The 21,471-nt window shown below is 43.6% G+C and overlaps 1 protein-coding gene across 3 annotated transcripts in view; it reads right to left on the bottom strand.

The window, feature by feature from the left end:
- COG2 (component of oligomeric golgi complex 2) overlaps window positions 1-18,630 on the bottom strand; it is a 50,079-nt gene extending 31,449 nt beyond the window's left edge. Inside the window, exons 1-7 of one of the 3 annotated variants that reach the window (XM_054021778.1) lie at window positions 18,422-18,630; window positions 10,909-11,070; window positions 9,790-9,855; window positions 7,551-7,631; window positions 6,286-6,389; window positions 4,782-4,890; window positions 2,044-2,223 (exon numbers count right to left, since the gene is read on the bottom strand). In XM_054021778.1, coding sequence (XP_053877753.1) covers window positions 2,044-2,223; window positions 4,782-4,890; window positions 6,286-6,389; window positions 7,551-7,631; window positions 9,790-9,855; window positions 10,909-11,070; window positions 18,422-18,586 — 867 coding nt within the window. In that variant the 5' untranslated portion in view covers window positions 18,587-18,630. Of the gene's footprint in view, window positions 1-2,043; window positions 2,224-4,781; window positions 4,891-6,285; window positions 6,392-7,550; window positions 7,632-9,789; window positions 9,856-10,908; window positions 11,071-18,421 lie in introns of those variants that run through there. The other 2 variants (XM_054021780.1, XM_054021779.1) reach the window with 2 other exon arrangements.
- Window positions 18,631-21,471: the final 2,841 nt, after the last annotated feature.

Raw genomic sequence — 21,471 nt, 5'->3', positions numbered from 1 at the left:
GTTTGAGTGCATATAAATCAGACTAATCTGTGGAAGAGACAGGAAAAACTGATTTTAAAGAAGACAGACACACACTAGAACAATGTGTAGAATCTCAGAATGATAATTAACATAGATAATTATACTTATGTTTTTTAAAAGCCAAGAAGAGAAACATAACTGAAACTTGAGTGATACGCCAATTTCACTTGATATATCCCTAATGCAAACTGAGAGGAAGTTACACCAGTATGAAGATCAGGAACTTAATTAAAACTACTGTAAACTTATTTTCTATGTCTATTTGAAAATGAGGAATGACCTAATGCCAGATATACCATGACAGATATTGAAACCGCTTGCAGTATCTCTGGGGGAACACATTGTATTAAGTTCATGTATCACTGTGGGCCAGGGCTTGTATGTGCGATTGTGGTCTACTCCACTTGGGAGGGTTACCACCACAGATCCTTCAGGAACTAAAAGAGTGGGGTGTGATTAAGGTGAATCACTCACACTTCCAGAGAAGTAGCACTCCCTGAGAAAGTTCGTGTATTCTGGGTCAAAGTGGGTTTCCAGAGACTAGGAAGACAAAGAAAGGTGGGTTTGGTATAAAAAGGCTGAATTTAAATGGACTCCAGGCCTTTTTTCTGTTTCAGCAACAGATGGAACCTTCTGTCCAAAGGGGCTTCAACCCCTGCAGGAGAGTTGGAAAGTCTTTGGCCTACCAGGGCCCCCAAGACTGATGGGTGATCTCTGATAAGCTTTTAGCATGTGTCTAGGACCTTTTGTTGTTTTTTATGTTTTTTCTGGAATCCTTTTACTTTAGGAATAACTGGGCTTGCTTATAAAGGGCAGTGTAATAATTGTTGGCAAAACACTGTTCATTGTCCTCGGAGAGAAAGAAAAGCACAAGCTCTGGTCATTAGGCGGACTGGCTTGCTGGGGATATCACAGGACACGGCAGGAAGCTGTGCAGTCTTAAAACTTTCCCGGTCAGAAGAAATTGGGACAAGTGAAAACCAGAGATCTAAGACCTGACTGGGAACTCCTGGAGTAAACCATGAAAGGGTGAATACAGGTTCACTTACCCTGAAACTATTACACATACCTTAGCATGATGCCCCAGAGAGACCTTGAGGCCTTGTTTACCATGACCAACTAAATTTGCATCCCTTAAGTTGAACCAGCAGTAGCGACAGTGGGAGTGCTAGTGTTGATCAGCTAGTAAAAGTGCCAGTGACCAACTGATACCAAGTATACATTAGTTTTCTGACTATTGCTATTACTAGTCCAGATTTTTTTTGTGGGAGGGAGGGGGAAGTTTCCAGTGTAGAAAAGGTTTACAAACATCTGGGCAGCTAACAAAGGCTTTGTCCCATTGGCAATTTTAGGGAAGTCTTCCACCACTACCTTACCAACAGTGCAACAACACCAGTGCTAGAAACAGTGGGAACAGTAGTGTAGATTAGCCACCAGCACTTTTAACTCCCAAATTGAATAATCCAGGCCAGAGCATGACTTGACACTGTGGAAAAAACCCTGGCACGGCTGGTTTACACTAACATTATTTCCACCATTGCCAGTAGAGCTGCATCAACACTCGTGCAATGGTGGAAGTCTTCCACCAGAACTGACAGTACAGATAAAACCAGAGAGATCAGATACTTCCTGACCCTGGAGAAAAATGGTGAGATTGAAACAGAATGCATTGTCAAGAGAAGAATTTCTGAAATCTGAGATTTTCAACTTGTTTAACCAATATTCTATAATTAAGAGGTCTGGCCTTACTAATTACACTTATTGTAGTCTAACCTTAGTTATGATTATATTTTGCTTCACTTCTGTTTTATTTTGATTTTTCTATTGCCCATGCCAAATTTATTTAAGATAAATGAAATTGGATACTGATATTAGGGGATACTATCGAACAACCTGAAGCTGGAAATAGGAGCTTTGAAGGTGCTAACTGCACTCAGAGGGAGCACGAGGGAAGCTTGGCATGTTCACAGGTAAACAAATTATTTTCCCAAGCCAGTTACTTTTCTTTGGCTCTTATCTTACCTCATCTACGTATGGTTTTACAAGAATCTGGCCAACTAATGCCTCTGCATCTCGTGTTTTGTCAATTGTTGCATAGGTCCGTAAGCAATGACGTACTATGTCAACATTGGAAGTTTGAAGGCCTTCCAAGAGCAGCCCTTCCAGAGACTGCTGCAACATAGCTGTTATTCCAGCTATACGCTACAAAAAAGGAGAGAATAAAAACAGAGCATTGCCCTCTTTACAGGAGTTATGTGCAAGAAGATTTACCAACATCAACACACACTTAAAATTAAAGAGTACATTCAGAATTGTAGTAACTGTATCAATTTAACATTAAAATCCAATGATTAAAATAAACCTATGGATTATTACTGTATATTTAACTCCATATCATGAAATTACTCAATTTAACAATGTTAAACTAGGGGAAAAAAAACTATTTTCTTTTGTATATTGAAAAATCAATCTGGTAAACAGTCTAGGATCTGACTGACATGGGAGAAATGATAAGTCAACAATTGTTCTCCCAATTAACTAACCTACACCTTGTGTCAACACACGAACCCATTGAATCAATTGCTAGTGGTAACAATTGTGACATTTACCCCTGGATTTTATGGGAAAAGCAGTGATTGAGTCCCAAACATTTCAGGTCAAAAAACTGAGACCCAATATGACTGCATTCTATTACCACAAACAAAGGACTGCCATGGTAGGCAGCTGCCAGGGCTAGCAGCTGCTTCAGCCAGCAAACCTCCTTTAAGATTGCTGGAGGAGGGTCTCCCTCTGGCAATATCTCCTCCACTTAAGCCCCACTCATTCCCAACACTCTCCCCAGAAATACCCCCTTGGCCATGCCTTTCCAGGAGATTCCCCCAGTAAGTGTCCCACTGTACATCTAATGTCTACCAATATGGAGCTGATGATTCAACTGTTCACCTCCAATCAAGTCCCTTTTATGCCCCCTCTCAAAGTATCCTCCTAAAAAATTATCTCCTTGGAAATGCTCCCAGAATCCATCCTGAACAGCCTAAGTTGGCAATCCAACTGTAGGTCACCAGCTGCAAATAATCATTTGAAAACACACAGCGGGGTCACTGGCTGAGAGCATTTATAGGGAAGGCACCCCACAGGGAGCACCCCCCAGTTTTGCTCCTCTTGAAATATTCCACTCATGTTCCCACCTTTCCCCCTCCACTATTCTCAGCTGGAAATTCAACTGTCAGCTGCAAGCGGTGGCCTTGTGAACCACCTGTGGTTCAAACTGCTACATGCAGTCTGCGATACACAATTGTAATGCTGGTGTAGGATGTCAGGGGGCATTAGCTGAGTGGGGCTGGGCAGAGGGGAGTATCAGACAGAACTGAGGGAATGTCTACAATGCAATATAAGCCCAGAGTTGTTAGAACATGAGTTAGCAGACCCTGGGGCTTGAGCATCTACGCTCATTCGTAACCCCAGGTTAGGAATTGTTGAACCCCAGGTCCCAACCTGGGCTCTATCACGTATACGGCATTATGGGGGCCCGAGTCCAACCACACGTAACCCAGACTTCCTAGTGCCCTCCCAAAACGTGGCCACTCTAGCCCTTTGTTTGTGGTGCAGAATGGGAAAACTTGACTGTCCAATGCATCTGACTGTTCAGAAGACAAAAAGTCCACCAGTGGGATACTTTCATAGAACTCCCAGAGTCCAGGGGGGACCGGGTCTACACTGCAATGAACTGGAGTTTGAACCCTGGGTTCCGGTTTGACTCAAGTTCATGGGGTCCTGGGTCTGAGCTCTGGGTTGGTGCAACACTGCAATTAAAGACTCGTGGCTGGCTGACGTCAGCTGACTCAGGCTCATGGGGCTCAGGATATGGGTCTGTTTAATTGTGGTGTACATATCTGAGCTCGGGCTGGAGCCTGAGATGTGGGACCCTGCAAGGTAGGGGGGGGTCTCAGAGCTCAGACTGCAGCCTGAATCTGAACGTCTATGCCTCAAACAGCACCACAGCCCAAGCCAGCTAGCACAGGCGAGCTGTGTTGTCTAATTCAGTAGTGAGCAACCTGCTGCCCGCGGGCTGCATGCGGCCCTTCAGAGTAATCCCTGGAAGGCTGCGAGACCGTTTCTTTACATTGACCGTCCGCAGTCATGGCAGCCACTGGGAGCTGCAGGACGCCGTGCCTGCAGACGGTCAATGTAAACAAACTGTCTCGCGACCCGCCAGCGGATTACCCAGATGGGCAGCATGTGGCCCCCGGGCTGCCCACCACTGGTCTAATTGCAATGTAGACATACCCTAAAAGGTGGCTAACTGGCTGAAGAAGCCATCAAAAATAACAGCCACCACACCTCAATCAGTTTAAAGCAGCACTGCTGTGGACACAAAGGCAAACCTTTAATCAATTCAGGGTAACTACTGTGGACACACTCAATTGTTTATGCTTCAGTTTGTATAAGATAACCAGAGTTATTAAATCCCCTGAGTACCAAGGCTAGATTTAGACTAAGGATAAAATGTTATGCTGACAAACATTTAATATAATTTCTTATTTTCTATTCCTATTCTCAACTGTTCATCTGAAAGATGTTGGAAAATAACAGCATGAACACCCACAGAAGATAGCACTGGTAAAGGAATGTTTTAAACTAGGAACCTGTTTTGCTCAGAACAAACTAATTAAAACATTGTTGATGTAATGTCGGTATTTCTGTACCTACTGCGTATGTTAGATTTCATGAAGGTTAAGCAGGGTAACAGTGGTACTTACTGGTCTCACTTTGTCCAAAAGAGGCATTCCTTTGCTTTGTACTGCATGAAATTGTAATTGGTTAAATTCCGTGGCAATTCTCTCTAAAATCTGTCCAGTCAAAAGTGGGCTAAAAAAGAATGTGTGTGTGTGTTAGGTTAGAACTTGCAGTTCAATACACAATAAGGTCTTCACAAACAAAATCACTTCCACCTAATGGTCAGATGCACACTGCTCCCCGCCCAACTCTAACATGGGGGAGGCAGGGTACAAGGTCAGAGTTACAATGTTTTCCCTGTGAATAATGGTAAGAGGCAGGCATAGTGGGCACGAGATCATGCCTTAGCAGCCCACAACATTGGTCCCTGCAATGACGGTCCTGCTTGTTGTCACGGGGGAAACCAGTTTTACAGAACTCAACAGATCTGGAAAGGAACAAATCTATATGATGAAGGAACTTCCCCCCCCCCCTTTGCCCATCCCCTGTGGCATGGCAGCATTAATGAGGGCTGTCTCTGAGGAAATAGCCATGCCTTCTTCATCCCAGCACAGCTCCACTAAACTTCCCCATTCCCTAAAATTGAACTGCTATCCCCACACCCAGTCTCAGCTTTCACTGTGTTCCCCCTTTACATAGGAGGAGATGGTGTGTCCAGGGCTCCTACATCCACTCTCCCGCCTAACCGTCCCACACTGGTCCTGTCCCCCAGTTATGCCCCCTTGTACCACAACTGAAGAGCAGTGGAGATGATCTCACCAAGAGGCGCACAAGACTAGCATTTCCCCTGCCTATGAACTACAGCTAGTTTGCTGGCAAGGTGAGGTATGCGAGGATCACGTCTGGTACTTCAGCCCCAAGGCAGCTGGAGAGAGAAGTCCCCCCTTCCCCCATCTTTGCTTAGAGGCAGAGAGAGGGGAACTTGTCCCTGAAGTTGTCTGAGAAGTCCAAGTACCAGACTGGCTCTTCATGAAGCTCCCCTCCACCACAAATACTACATCATCAATCCTATACACATCATCATGCTGTTGGCAATTTTCTTTTCAGTTATGTGAAAAAGTCAAGGAAACAGGAGAAGCCACTCTTTGTTTTACTCCCAACGGTAGTAAATGGTACATTTGTCGAAACATGGGAGGGATTTCAGAGCCAGAGGTATTACAGATTATTGGCAAATGGATTCTAAAAAAACCCACTACAAAATGTCAAAAATGTACTTTTTAAAAATTGATTAATGAGCATGCAACAATCTACTTTTACTCAAAAACACTTCCATAATTTCAGCATTTATGGAAATGTTTAGTTCTATATTTAGTTTACTGCCACTTTGCAGAACGATAACTGAGATTTTAAGAATCCTGTAAAATTTAGAACTATGGCACTATCTTAACTGTGGTCTTGCTGTCATTCCACCATATTTAAAATTCTAAACATGTGTAAGAGTATTTGTAAATTCGGGTACAGTACAACGATGAAACAAACTGCATTTGTTGATTAGGAATAGAACTTGAATGTTTGCACATTCCTTACCTGTTTGCTTCTAATAAGGACAATTCTTTAGAGCTTTGGGAGTGTAGAATTTTCTCAATTTTTTCAACTGATTGAATAACCTGAATAAGTCTCAAGACACACATCTGTAAAGAAAGCAATATTTATCATCATGTTCATCTCCAGTTTCAGTCTCCATTTTCTAATTAACAGCGCTGAGAATGGTACTGGGGCCAGCCTTCACATTTTTGGTTGAAAGTTTCTTAAGAATCTGAATCCGTTTAGGAGAACAAAGAGGACCCAGGAAATGATATACCAGTTCAGCCACACTTTAAGACAGACATGGACAAATTGGAAAGAGTCTACAGAAAAGCAACAAAAATGATAAATTTATTTAGAAAACCTGACCTATGAGGAAGGTTAAAAAACTGGGCAATTTTATCTTGAGAAAAGACGACTGAAGGGGGACATGAGAACAGTCTGTAGATAGGTTAATGGCTATTATAAAGAGGACCGTGATCAACTGTTTTCCACGTCCACTGAAGGTAGGACAAGAAGCAATGGGATTACTCTGCAGCAAGTGAGATTTAGGTTAGATATTAGGAAAAACTTTAACTAGAAGGGTAGATAAGATCTGGAATAGGCTTCCAAGGCAGATTGTGGAATCCCCATCACTGGAGGTTTTTAAGAACAGATTAGAAAAACAGCTGGCTTATTTAAGATGGCCTAGGCTTATTAGTCCTGCCTCAGTTGAGGGGCTGGACTTGATCACTTTGAGGTCCCTTCCAGCCCTACATTTCTATGATTCTACTTAGGTATAATGGTGTTAAGCATAATAGGAACTACATTACATTTTAGTACAGGTTCAAATAATTCTTGTTCTTCCACCTCAAAATAAATTAGATGTTTTTTGCGTAAGTCAAAAATTAAACATTTTTCTTTCCAGGTTTATTATACTACATTTAAATTATGTGGAAGTTTACACACCAGTATGAAATGGAAATAATAGTGCAGTCTTTTTTATATAGAGTGAAAAGTAGAGTAAGTACTAATAGTAGAAATGGCTTGACTTAATGATAAAAGGAAATTTGGGATTATGATTGATTGACCATCACTCACCTTATAGTACCAGGAGTCTCCAAACAATGGATGTCTAACTTTTACATGTATAAAAGCAGCGCACAGTACGATATGGACAGACACAGCCATCTCTCTGAATTTCTTGTTTTAACAGTTATTGGGGGGGGAGGGAAAATACATAACTCTAATTAGTGTATTTTCTTCCCCCAGCTATTTGTCTGTTGTACCTTTTTTCTTCTGATATCCTCTTGTTTAGACATATGTTCATCTACTGCCCGAATTCCTTCACTCACGCACGACTTAAGGCTCTGAGAGAGACATGAATTAATTTGGAAAATTTGGCTTAGTGAGATGGAAAAATTTAAGCCTAAGAACAAATTTGTGTCAATTAAAAAAAGAAGGGTTTGGCTGTCCTTAAGAACTGTTAATTTTTATGGGCTTGCAATCATTTTCATATTTTTAAAAAAACTTCTCTCTCCCTTGTTATGATGTAAGAGACAAACAAACAATAGGGAAAACTGATTAACTGATATACAGAGGAAACAAGTTGAAATATACAGTACAAGAATTGCTGTCAAATGCACAAAGTAAATAAAACTGAAATAGAGGAATAATATTTTCAGTTATATTTAAGAACCGCCATACTGGGTCAGGCCAATGGTCCATCTAGCCCAATATTTGGTCTACAACAGTAGCCAGTACCAGAGCTTCAGGGGGAGTGTACAGAACAGGGCAGCTGGAATGACCGACCCTGTCTTTCCCTCCCAACATATGGCAACCAGAGGTTTAGGGTCATCCTGAGCATAGGGGTGCATCCCTGACCATCTTGGCTCATAGACATGATGGACCTATTCTCCATGAACTTATCTAGTTCTTTTTTTAACCCAGTTATACTTTTGGCCAACACAACATTCCATGGAAAAGGGTTCCACAGGCTAATTGTGCGATGGGTGAAAATAGAATTCCTCTTGTTTGTATTTAATCTTCTGCCTGTTAATTTCATCGGGTGACCTCTGCAGGAAAGGGTAAATAACACTTCTCTATTCACTTTTGCCATGCCAGTCACGATTTTACAGACCTATCAGATCCCCCCCCTTAGTGGTCTCTTCTCTAAACAGAATAACCCTACTCCTTTTAGTCTCTCTTCACATAGAAGCCGTCCCATATCCTTGATCATCTCTTTTGCCCTTCTCTGAACCGTTTCCAGTTTTATTATATCTTTTTCGAGATGGGGCAATCAGAACTGAATACAGTATTCAATAAATCCATGGATTTATATAGTGATATGATATTTTCTGTCTTATTTTCTATCCCTTTCCTAATAGTTCCTAACATTCTGTTTGCCTTTTTGACTGCTACTGCGCACTGAGTGGAAGTTTTCAGAGAACTCTTCATGACGACTCCTTCCCCCCCCCCCCCCCCCTGCAGTGTAGACCAGCCCTTAGACCCCATCATTATACATGTGTAGTTGGGATTATTTTTCCCCAACGTGCATTATTATGCACTTAACACTGAAATTCATCTGCCATTTTGTTGCCCAGTTTTGAGAGATTCCTTTGTACCTCATGAAGTCAGCTTTGGACTTAACTATCTTGAGTAATTTTTTATCATCTGCAAACTTTGCCACTTCACGATTTGCTCCCTTTTCCAGACCATTAATGAATAAGTTGAACAGCACAGGTCCCAATACAGATCTTTGGGGGACCCCATTGCTTACCTCTCTTAAATTTACCTAAGTGTTACTCAAAACAAACAGTACGTTTTCAGGCAGAGTGTGATTTTTTTTTTAAGTTGACTGTGTCCCTTTAACTTATGCTTTATTTATGTGGATTTAAACATTTTTCCAAAATGGAGGAAAGATAAGGTACTAAGTGCACATGGGCATTTTCCGCCTCAAAAAAGATGAGGTTATAAGTCAAGTTTTCAACAAAAATCCTCTAGGAACAGCTGTGAAGATTTTTACCAATATATTTCAGCTGCTAAATGCAAGTCATGCTAGGTGAACTACTGTAACAAAGGTCTCAAAGGAGAAGGGGAGGAAAGATGTCTTTGTGGATAACATACAACTGGGAGGGAGGAGATATATCCGCTATTCCTGGTTCTGCTGTAGACATCCTTAATCGCTCTGTGCCTCAATTTCAAGTGTAAAATAGTGCTAATTCTTCACTACACACTGGTTTCGTGAGGCTTATTCATTTATGTCCTTAAATCACTTGAGGTCCTTGGATGGACGGCATTACAGAAAATGCAAAATTACTTCTGCTACTACAGAACTCTTATATCACACTGTCCTCTAAAACAATGAACAGGAAATGATGTCTTACATTTCTCATTTTCAAAGAGAAGACTCTGATAAACCATTATCAATTCGAGGAATTTAAAAGGCAATTAATTTTCATAAGATATAGTATGAGATGTAAGTTTACTAAACTATTTTGAGATATATATGGATTATTTCAAACATACCATGACCTCTTCTCGTAACTGTCCCAACGGCACTGAAAGCTGATTGAGGGCCTTATCCATGCCAACCTACAAAAATGATCAAAACATACAGTTGGGAAGCTATTTGATTATAATAATGTTTGTTTCACTTAACATGTGAATTCATTATTGATTGTATCTATTAGATACAGCACTGTTGTATAGACCTATACAATCCTCACAAAAAAGTCATCTAAGGCTACATCTTCACTACCCGCCTGGATCGGTGAGTAGAAATCGATCTCTCGGGGATCGAATTATCGCGTCTCGTCGGGACGCGACAATCGATCCCCAAATCGACGCTTGTACTCCACCAGCGCAGGTAGGAGGAAGCGCCGTCGACGGGGGAGCCGCGGCGGTCGATTTGCCGCCGTCCTCACAGCGGGGTAAGTCGGCTTGGATACATCAAATTCAGCTACGCTATTCGTGTAGCTGAATTTGCGTATCTTAAATCAACCTCCCCCCAGTGAAGATGTAGCCTGATCTTGATTCATACTTAGTGATGTGCCAGAATGCTCATTTAATACTACAAGGTAGGAACAAAAAAAATCAGCACTACTATTTGTCTCAGTGGTGCAGAACATGAAGAAAAATGAAAAACTATGCAAACTAGATATTTGTACTATGTATCCCAATGCGCACCATACAGAAATGCAATGAGACATTTCCATTTGAAAAATGAATTGTGGTATTTGGTCAACTGGATTGAACAGTTCCGACTTGTTACATAGTCTGCATACTTCGATCTGTGTCTCTCAGTTTTAATAATTCAGATATCTGGAGCTTTACATGTATTAGAGGCTTTTCACATTTTAAGAGGGTTGGGGAATTCTCAACAATTATTTACTACCTTCATACTAAATCCATGATCTTTAAAGAAATCACAATTATTGCTTTTCATCTTACTGCAGACAAAGAGCACTTATATAGAAAGTACAGGTACAGCACATAAGTGTTTTCCAGTCTCTCTCAATTTGAAGGGCAACAATTCAAGGCTTCTTTACCTAACATGCCAGGAAAGAAAGACATTCACAATTTTGTGTTGTAATTAAAAATCACACTAAAACACTCTCACACACATCATTCAACTTGAAAACTTACCAGATTTGTTGAAAGATTAACAAAATCTGCATAGTCCTTGTTTATGAGTTCTACCATGGCAGTTTTAAGGAGTTTGTAATAGAGCTCCAGATCATCTCTGAGCTCTTCTAACTGGACACGCTTTCTGCAGTCAGACACAAAGTGATCGACATCAAAGTCTGGCTGAAAATGAAACGAGCAAAAAGATACAGGGATGTAAATAAAAAACATACCAAAGAAACAGAAAAGAATTGGATCTTCCCTGTAATAAGCATTCTACGTGCAACTAAACTGTCGAGCCTACCTGAAGCACAAAAAAAAAAAAAAAGTTTGCAGATAATTGACAAACCATACTCTAGAGACAGATTTTAGCTTTCTGGGATCCTAGACTCATTGGGACAGATGATACTGTCTTCTAATGTGTATTGCAGTACTGTATTATCCAAACCCCTTTACTGCTGCTTTAAATTGCCCATGGATTTATCTGAAAATATGTTATAAGTATGAGCTTAACCCTGAAGCTTTTTTTATAAAGCCACATTGCACTTTGTAGCTAAGCATTCAGCAGGCTTTGTTAAAGATTTGATTTTAGTCATGTTGCAGTGGAGAAGTTCAAAGCTTCTGTTAAGATTGCAGGAGGTGGAAAGGAAAACCGAAGACATGGAGATCAACCAATCAACCAACATATGACAATTTTCAAGAACACTCAAGACTACTAGACAACACTGAGAAATCAGATTGATGACCAAAAAAAAAAAAATCAATATCAAATTAAGACGTTTCAGTGGAAGGTGAGAGGACAACGGAAAAGAAGCTGAAGCTGCTTTTTCAAAGTAGATTATGAAATCTCTAGGGAAATGTCATGGAAATATAAATCTGCCTTTCAGGTTCATTCCATCCAGAGTCAAATGTAGTCTCACTCTCAGTCTAGAAAAACCATAAATGATTAAAATGGACACACAAACCTGTGCACACAGACAGACAAAAGAGGACACGAATCAACATTCTACAAAATTTCATTACTGATGTTGATTGTGTTCTCTTCAGACTTCTTCATTCTGTATAGAATCAACAAGAATGTAGTGATTCAACATATAGGCCTAATCGACGCCTAAAAATAGATTGACCTAACTACATAACTTAGGGCTGTGAAAAATTTTGCATCCTGTCTGACATAGGTCAACCTAACACTGCAAACATATTCTATTGAAATTGGATGTTTTAAATTACACTTTAATTTAAATACAGGTTTATTTATTTAAAACAAACCTATTTAAAATTAAATTTGAAACTGACACACTGTGTTAATGCCTAAACTTATTTAAATTGAAAGACAAAACATAATATTAAGCAGTCCATATGTTTCCTGCCAAGTTTTAAAGAAAGTCAGACCACTGAACTGCTGGAAATCATTGGCTAAGCACCTGGAACCAGAGTTTGTGGAAGTGCTAAACCAGTTTTTGAAAGCAGTAGCCTCTTCTGCAGGTGAAGAGAGAATATATTCTTCATTTCAATTTATTCAAATATTGTAGTTCAATTCTATGATTAGCTCAAAGTTTAGAAACTAACTTGGAGTTACAAAAATAGAATATGTTTTCCTCTTCCAACCTCTGAATAAAAACTAGGTGTAAGAGGCTGACATCTTCTAGTTCTAAAATCCTGAAATAATGGTGACCAGAAATAATCAAGTCAGTTCATTAGTACAGATATTACTTCCTTGGTTTAATAAAGCAATCAGTTTTAAATGCAAATCACATTTGGATAAACTCCTTTTGATTATATATTGAGCACATTTAAGGTAGTTTTATTTAATAAGAAATAAAATGATATTTTGTTCATTTTAATTGAATATGGATTTCCATTCAAATAAAGCTTGGCCCAAGTCACAAATAAAAAATTAATCATCATCTAGTAAAAAGTTAAACTATATAATTGCTTAAATAAATGTGTACAGAGGTAGCGTATTCTCCTGGTTAGCAAAAAGCAGCACCAAATTTAGTGTAAAGGCTATATTTAACTGCAAATCAACATGTTTTAATGGTTATCAACCAATGAGAACCAATCTTTCTTTGGGAAAATCACTAAAAAGCAAAAATGCAAAACATGACTAAAATCAATTATTTAATCAATCCACCCTGAAAGAAAGAGAGGTACAGAAGTTGATAAGAATAAAGTACGAGGAAATTGAGAAACAGCACTGCAGGAATGTCATTTAGAAGCCGTTACAAGTACAAGCATCAAAAACAGACAGACAATCAGATGGACAAGGAAAATAATTAAAACAGATTTATGTTTCAAGTTTCCTCTATTACAGATGAAAAGTTAAAGCTTTTTCTTAAAAACTAGTTTATATGTCTTACTCTACACTATTTATTTACAGTTACAACCCCAAATCTAACATCTACCCGCAAATCTGTGATTTCTTCTCATCTTCATGTGTATTTCTCCTAGAAGTGCATTCCTAAGTGTCATTTTGCAGTCATCCTAAGAAGGATTCTAATACCTTACATACCTTTATCCAAAGAATAAGCAAATGAAAGTAGTCAGGAGTAGTGCACATATTCCAAACCATGACAGTGTAAAGAGTAAAAGGATTTTCTGATATTCAGTTGCACAGCTGCAAATACTCTGGCTGATATATGCATCTGAGATGGATATAAGGATCTGTACAGAGCCATGCCTCTAATACACAGGCCTACCTTAGTCACAGAAACCAATAAACCTGCTCAGAGACTAGCCCTATTAAATTTTTGCTGCTTTCCACACATACACATCTACCCCGATATAACGTGACCCGATATAACACGGATTCGGATATAGCGTGGTAAAGCCGTGCTCCGGAGGGGCGGGGCTGCGCACTCCGGCGGATCAAAGCAAGTTCAATATAACGCGGTTTCACCTATAACGCGGTAAGATGTTTTGGCTCCCGAGGACAGTGTTATATCGGGGTAGAGGTGTACTTTCCAACAAATCGTATACTGCACAATCCTCCCTCCCTTCCACCCTAAACAATTAATTAAGTGTTGTGCCTATGTTTGTACTGTAAAGTCTTTCAGCCGCTCCTAGACAACTGATAGGCACAATTGGAAACCGAAAACAATACATAAATAAAAATCCAAAGAAAAAAAATTGCATCTAAATCTAGAGACTCCAGATCTGAACAGAGCAATGCTACAAGTGTCTTTCAGGGCAAAAGTCAATATACACTAAGCACACTTGTGCTTTACTCTCTCCTAATTATTACAATAAAATAATGAATTTACCACCTGAGACCGTGGGCTGTTAGACCCAGGTTTCGCTTCTTTTGCTCAGACTAAGCCATCCATTGTAACAATCACAATCACTTTCATTTAAGCCCTAGAAACTCAATTTGCTCTTTTCATTCATTTTTCAACAGCAGTAAAGTTCCATCGCCAAATCTGATAGAAAAGAACATAAGAATGGTCATACTGGGTCAGACCAAAGGTCCATCTAGCCCAATATCCTGTCTGCCGACAGTGGCCAATGCCAGGTGCCCCAGAGGGAGTGAACCTAACAGGCAATGATCAAGTGATCTCTCTCCTGCCATCCATCTCCATCCTCTGACAAACAGAGGCTAGGGACATCATTCCTTACCCGTCCTGGCCAATAGCCATTAATGGACTTAACCTCTATGAATTTCTCTCAGGTTTCAGAGTAGCGGCCATGTTAGTCTGTATCTTCAAAAAGAACAGGAGTACTTGTGGAACCTTAGAGACTAACCAATTTATTTGAGCATAAGCTTTCGTGGGCCCACTACATTGGCTGTAGCCCACAAAACCTTATGCTCAAATAAATTGGTTAGTCTCTAAGGTGCCACAAGTACTCCTGTTCTTTTTATGAATTTATCTAGCTCTCTTTTAACCCCTGTTATAGTCCTAGCCTTCACAACCTCCTCAGGCAAGGAGTTCCACAGGTTGACTGTGCACTGTGTGAAGAACTTCCCTTTATTTGTTTTAAACCTGCTGCCCGTTAATTTCATTTGGTGGCCCCAAGTTCTTATATTATGGGAACAAGTAAATAACTTTTCCTCATTAACTTTCTCCACACCACTCATGATTTTATATACCTCTATCATATCCCCCCTTAGTCTCCTCTTTTCCAAGCTAAAAAGTCCTAGCCTCTTCAATCTCTCCTCATATGGGACCCGTTCCAAACCCCTAATCATTTTAGTTGCCTTTCTCTGAACCTTTTCTAATGCCAGTATATCTTTTTTGAGATGAGGAGACTACCTCTGTACGCAGTATTCAAGATGTGGGCGTACCGTGGATTTATAGAAGGGCAATAAGATATTCTCAGTCTTATTCTCTATCCCTTTTTTAATGATTCCTAACATCCTGTTTGCTTTTTTGACTGCCGCTGCACACTGCGTGGACGTCTTCAAAGAACTACTATCCAAAATGACTCCAAGATCGCTTTCCTGATTAGTTGTAGCTAAATTAGCCTCCATCATATTGTATATATAGTTGGGATTATTTTTTTTCCAATGTGCATTACTTTACATTTATCCGCATTAAATTTCACTTGCCATTTTGTTGCTCAATCCAACCAAAACTCCCTTTTCCCAAAGTGAAAGTCTGTTATTGCCACTCTAAAACTAACAGAGCTGAAATGGCGGTAGCACTGTAGAAGTTTTGTGTAAAAGTCCATAATATAGTCAAAGCTTAACAAACGAAGTAGTAGATTCATGTGCCACCCAGAGCTGGAGCTTTATGAAAACCATCAAATATTGCAAGACTGGAAATACAATTGCAAACATTGGCAACACTGCAAACAAGCTTCGTTTGCCCTCACAACAAAAAGTGCTTCAGCTATCACTATGGGTGATTCCAGGGGTCTGTATTCAGAGGGCAAAGCCCAGAGAGGGCATCTCAGTTATCCAAGTTATCCTGAAAACCAATTTCAAGTTTTTCAAAAGTTCTTCTGCCTATCACCTCTCAACAACATTTGCTTCCCCTCTTCCCCCCGCTCCCTATCACCCCAGAAAGGATGAAGAACAAGTTGTCCCAAAGAAAAACAAGCAGCGACTACTAAGAAAAACAATCGTTTCTAACTTCCCAAATAATATAGAATCAAGGTCTCAATCTTCAAAACACTCAATGGGCTTGGTCCACTATCTACAAGATTATGGTCAACAACTTCACTCCTCTGACATAGTGGAATTTTCTACAATAAAGGGGAAGTTTGTGTCCAGGAGACAAAGCTTTCCCAGGGGCCAGCCCAAGACTGTGGCATGAACTCCCACAGGAACGAATGATCACCATCATAGGCGTGCGCACGGGGTGTGCCAGGGCACACCCTAATGCCCATGGGCCGGATCCGGATCCAGCCCCTCAGGGCTTTGGATCCGGCCCAGGGGATTTGCCCCCCCATGGTGCCGCAGGCCCCGCGCTGCTTTCAAAGCGGCCATCAGGGCACCATATCTCTAGGACCGGGGGGTTGCTCCAGGCACTGCCTCCAGAAGCTCCCATTGGCCGGGAACAGGGAACTGCGGCCAACGGGAGCTTCAGGGGAGGTACCTGGAGGCGTGGCAAGGGCAGCACGCAGAGCCCTGTGCTGCCCCCGCCACTTGGGGCTGCGCAGGGATGTGGTGAGCGGCGTAGGGCACTGGCAGGCAGGGAGCGCACCGCTGCAGGTAAGCGGTGCCGGGCTGGAGCCCAAACCCCTCCTGCACCCCCCCGTCCCTGCCCTGAGCCCCTGGCCTGCACCCTGTTGAGCCGGGCTCCCCTTTCCCAGGGCTGGGCTGGCTGTTTTAACAGCCCCATGTGCTCACTGGCAGCCTCCCACCCGGCAGCACCAACACAGCTGCTTAAGGTGGCCTGGGGGGCTCGCGGGGATGCTGCCACAGCCCCCCTCCTCCCAAGGCAGCTGCCCCCCTCCAGCGCCCAGGGCCCCACCCGCCTGCGACTCCCCACGCTGGCCAGGGGCCCGTGCACCACCTGGGGGGGTCTGGTCACCCCTGAGTCCAGCCCACCTTAAGTGGGGCCCGGGAGCCAGCAGGCCCAGGGCAGGGGGCAAGCCCGGCCCACAGGCCCCCCTGCAGCCCGTCTGCAAGCTCAGCTCCCCGGTGCTGTTCGGGGGCTCTGGCCCGGCACCCTCAGCCTTGAGTCCAGCCCTGAGAGCAGCCCAGCCCTGCTGCGATCCACCCCGGCCCTGCTGCGATCTGCCCCGGCTGCCTCTGCCCAGCCTGGCCCCCGAGCCTGCCTGCCGGAATGGGGGACCCCAGATCCCCAGCCCCGGGCCTGCCTGCAAACAGCCTACCCTCCTGCACCCTAACTTCCTGTCCTGAGCCCCCTCCTGCACCCCAACTCCATCCTGAGCCCCCTGCCGCACCCCTCCTGCACCCCAACCCCCTTCCCTGAGCCCCCAATACACCCTACACCCCTCCTCTGCCCCAATCCCTTGCCCTGAGCCCCTTCCTGCACACAGCACCCCCTCCCACACCCCAACCTTTATGATGTTCGCCTAAAAAAAAAATTCCCTGGGTGCACACCCTAATGAAATGTGCTGCACACGCCTATGATCACCATAATCCTCACCACCTTAACGTAACATAAGAACGTCCATACTGAGTCAGACCAATGGTCCCTCTAGCCCAGTGTCCTGTCTTCCGAGAGCGGCCAATGCCAGCGGTGCTTCAGAGGGAATGAACAGAACAAGTAATCATCAAAAGATCCATCCCCTCTCGCCCATTCCCAGCATGTGCTCCATGTGCAAAGTGGGTGTTGTGGGTGTGTGTGTATATATGTAAACATGAATTCCAAAACACACATTTCCACCCCAGGGGAGACGATGAGAAAGCAAACGTGACAAACATTAGTCATGCTGCTTAAAGCACTAAATGAAAGGCACTCAGGTGATGGTACAAAAACCTAAGCAGAATAGAAGTAGGACACCTGATGCCTATCTCAATACTCAGACTTCAGCTTTTGAGGTTAGTGGTCTAGGCTTCCACTGTCTACCTAACTGAGCTACAACCATCACCAGACCAGCCTATTGCTCAGTTGTGGGTGCTCAAAGCCACCACAGTTTGGGCTAGTACGTTGATTGCGGGATTAGGGTTTGAAGCAGGCCTTGCCCCAGGCGGGGTACAGAAGGGCACCCAAGGCAATGGCACCCAAGCCAAGCTACAGCTCGAGCCTGGTGAACTAATGCAAAGCCCACGGGGATGGAAATCCGCTAATTAACAACGAGCTTCCCCCCTCTGAGCCCTAGGAAAGGAGTGGGGACCTGCCCCTCTGCCAGCTGCCCCAGGGGGCCCGGCCGAGATGAACCCGCCCCACACACATCGCCCTGCGCAGCCCGGCCGGTGTATCAGCAACCCGGCAGCAGGGGACCCGTCACTGCGCCGCTGGGAAGTCGGGCAGGCCCCGCTCACGCCTGGAACACGCCCCCCCCCCCCGACTGCTCCCCACAGCCAGCGCAGGGACAGACACCCCCGCGCCGCCCCCCGGACACCGCCTCCCCCAGGGGGACCCCCCGCCACCCGGTCCGGTCACCCCCCGCGACGCGGCACCTTCATGAACTCGTCCTTGTCGAAGCAGAGGTTTCCGGGCCCGCGGGGCAGGCACATGCCCCTCGCCTCCATCCCCGCGCGCGGGCCGGCCCCGGGCCCCTCCTCTCCGCGCCGGCTCCCGGCTCCCCGAGCTGCGGGCGGCAGCGGCGGCTCTTCCGCCAACATGGCAACGCGGCGGGCGCGACACCGACGAGGCGCCGCCTCCGAGCCGGGAGAAGCCGCCACAGGCGAACGCGGCCCCTAGCGGCTCCGGGCGTCACTGCAGCGAGGGGGGGCACTGCCCCCACTGCTACGTCTACACGTTCAGAATCCGAATTCGGCGAAAGTTGGGGAGAATCCTGCACCGTTCCCTGAGGGTCTAGATCAGCGCGGGACGCGACGAGTCTGATCAAGAGGAGCGCCCCAGCTGGGATGTTACAGCCAGTCTTCCTCCACACAAGGCGGATTAACCACCCTGCGGCCCGCCCGTCTCCTCCACTGCAGTGCTGGGGTGGCTGCTGTCCCGTTCAAAAGCTCCCAGCAGGAGATGCACGAAGCGCGGCGGGGCAGATATTAACGAGACGTGTGAGGGCAGTGGTATAGTACAGCGCTAGGGCAGACACGGGACGAAACTGCAGCAGATCTGAACTCAGACTAGCCTGGCTAGTGTGAACACCCCCCACTCCCTTCCGTGCTTAAGAGCTAATGAAAGAGGTGCCTGGGGCTCAAATTTTTTTTTACTTTAATAACTGACTCAGCAAGCAGACTGGGGCTATGAACTGCCAAGCCTAGAGGTGCCAGGGTTCAGCCTGGCACAAATTAAGCATTGCCCACCCTTCGTATTTGGCCTGGTGCCCTAACTCAGGTTCAGTTCTCCAATGCACATGAGGTTTCTGGTCCTAGACAATTTAGGGCAGTGATTTTTGACCATATTCTACTAGGGCAAAGATAGGCAGGCTTTACCTCTGCTTCTGGATATGACAACAAGAATGTCCAACTATCAGAGGGTGACTGGCCCCTTTAAGAGGCACAAGGTTCCCATGCATCCCAGTTAGACCCAACTTTCATAGGAGGAAGGTATCTAGAGTCATATGTTAAAGATATATGTGCATTTCTGTTATATAGAGGGCTCTAAGGTTGGTGTCAGATTGGCCCCTTTAAGAGAGAGCAGGTTCACTGCCCAACTGTGTTTTAGGGAAGGCACCTGAACCATATAAAGAGGGAGACAACTGCAGCTGGTTGTTGGCTGATGTTTGGTCCTTTATAAAACACAGGTGCCTTCCCTCAAGCCCAATTGGGCAGCAGATAATTAGTCCAAGTTCACTAGAACCTGCTCCCTATTACAGGGGCCAGTCAACTTGTGACACCATTAGAGCCATCTGTTTAACCTTTAACTTATGACTCTGGATACCAATCTCCTATGAAAATTGGGTCTAATTCCAGACTCTCCAGTATGTAACATACTCAAGGCACATTCCAGTTCTAGAGTGGCTTTACCAGATTGGAATCCAACCCAAAAGATGTGTTCTGTATTTGCATCCTCACTTGTCATTAAAATGCTATGTGGGTAAGGAATGCATTTTTTTTGTGTTTGTACATCGGTGAGCGCCTTGATCCTGACTGAGGTCTCTGGGTGCTAGTATAATATAAATATACAATAATAAACACTCCATGGGAACCTCACAATTTATCCATAAGAACTGAGGCAAAATAGTTAAGAGAGTCATAGTGAGCTGATACTGATTCTGCCCTAGTCCACTAAACTAGACCATCAACACCCAAAGTGGTGCTACTCAATGGGAGTGGTGCGATGGAATGGAGGTATTACAAAAATGTAGAAAAATGGTGAGGATAGACAGTCCTACCATAGACGTGGGTGAATCAGACATTACAATGAGTTGTCTGAAGGTATCTTTTCTGCCACTACTTTTTTACCATGACTACAGTACATTTCTGTTATAAGCCTCTGGTCCATCCCTCTTCCTTTTTCCCTTGCTTTACTCGTGTTGTTGTTCTCATTCTTTGATTTTCAATCATCTGCAGGCATAGCTGGGCTGTTTCTTAAATGCCATTTCACATCATCCATTCCAAATTGTAGGGAAATGGTGCTTTTAATAAACTCTTGTGGGAACCTTCTGACTCTGTTTAATCTGCAGTCCTCGGTGACAAAGGCTAAATATATGCCTCTCTTTCATGGGACCCTTCGAGGGACTGAAGATGAGGTATCTGAAAGTCATTTAAATAACACTTCAGAATCAGCACAGTTGTAAGGTTAAGGCCTTCGTCTGCAGCCAGATTAAAAGAGCAGCCAAACAGCAGCCATTGGCTGAGAAGCAGGAAGTCACATCCTCACATTCCATCTAAATGACATTAAAACAATGTAATATCAGGCTGTTAAGAAGGAGACCCTGTCCTAATGGCACCCACTCTATCACCAGATAAAGAAACAGATCTTAAGATGGTTAAAGAAAACTTAATTTGATAGCATTCTGTCTGTCAAGAAAGCACTTATCAATAGTTGTGGTTGTGAAATCCTCATTTCTTTATTGTTTTGTCCCCACTTCCCTATTGTTTATCTGTATGGTCTCTGGTTCTTTAATTGTTTCTATCCGTTACATAATTTTGCTAGGTGTAAATTAATTAAGGTGGTGGGATAGGATTGGTTAGAGAATTTTGTTACACTATGTTAGGATTGGTTAGTAAAATTTTAGTATAATGATTGGTTAAGGTAGAGCTAAAAAGGACTCAAATTTCGCTATATAAACTGGGGTCCAAAAGGAAGTTCTTTGGGAACCAACTCCAGGACACAGCCCCAAAGATCAGAACTGCCAGACCTCACCACTCTGCTAATGACACCATGCAGAAACTGGAGTCCCCCAAATGGACCTGATCCTGACTGGCCAGCAGGGAAATGTTAATCTGTTTTATTGGGAGTGGGGAGCACTGTATGTGTAACGTGTGCATTCTGTTTTTGGTAATTGTTAATAAATAGAGGATAAGGATATTACTGTGTAAAGCTCTTTCACTGGTAAAAGGGCCTGCAAACCAGCAGGGTTACGCCTGGGAACTGG

The sequence above is a fragment of the Malaclemys terrapin genome, chromosome 3, assembly GCF_027887155.1.
Source record: "Malaclemys terrapin pileata isolate rMalTer1 chromosome 3, rMalTer1.hap1, whole genome shotgun sequence".
Taxonomy (NCBI): Eukaryota; Metazoa; Chordata; order Testudines; family Emydidae; genus Malaclemys; species Malaclemys terrapin.
This window is presented reverse-complemented; position numbering and strand designations above follow the sequence as displayed.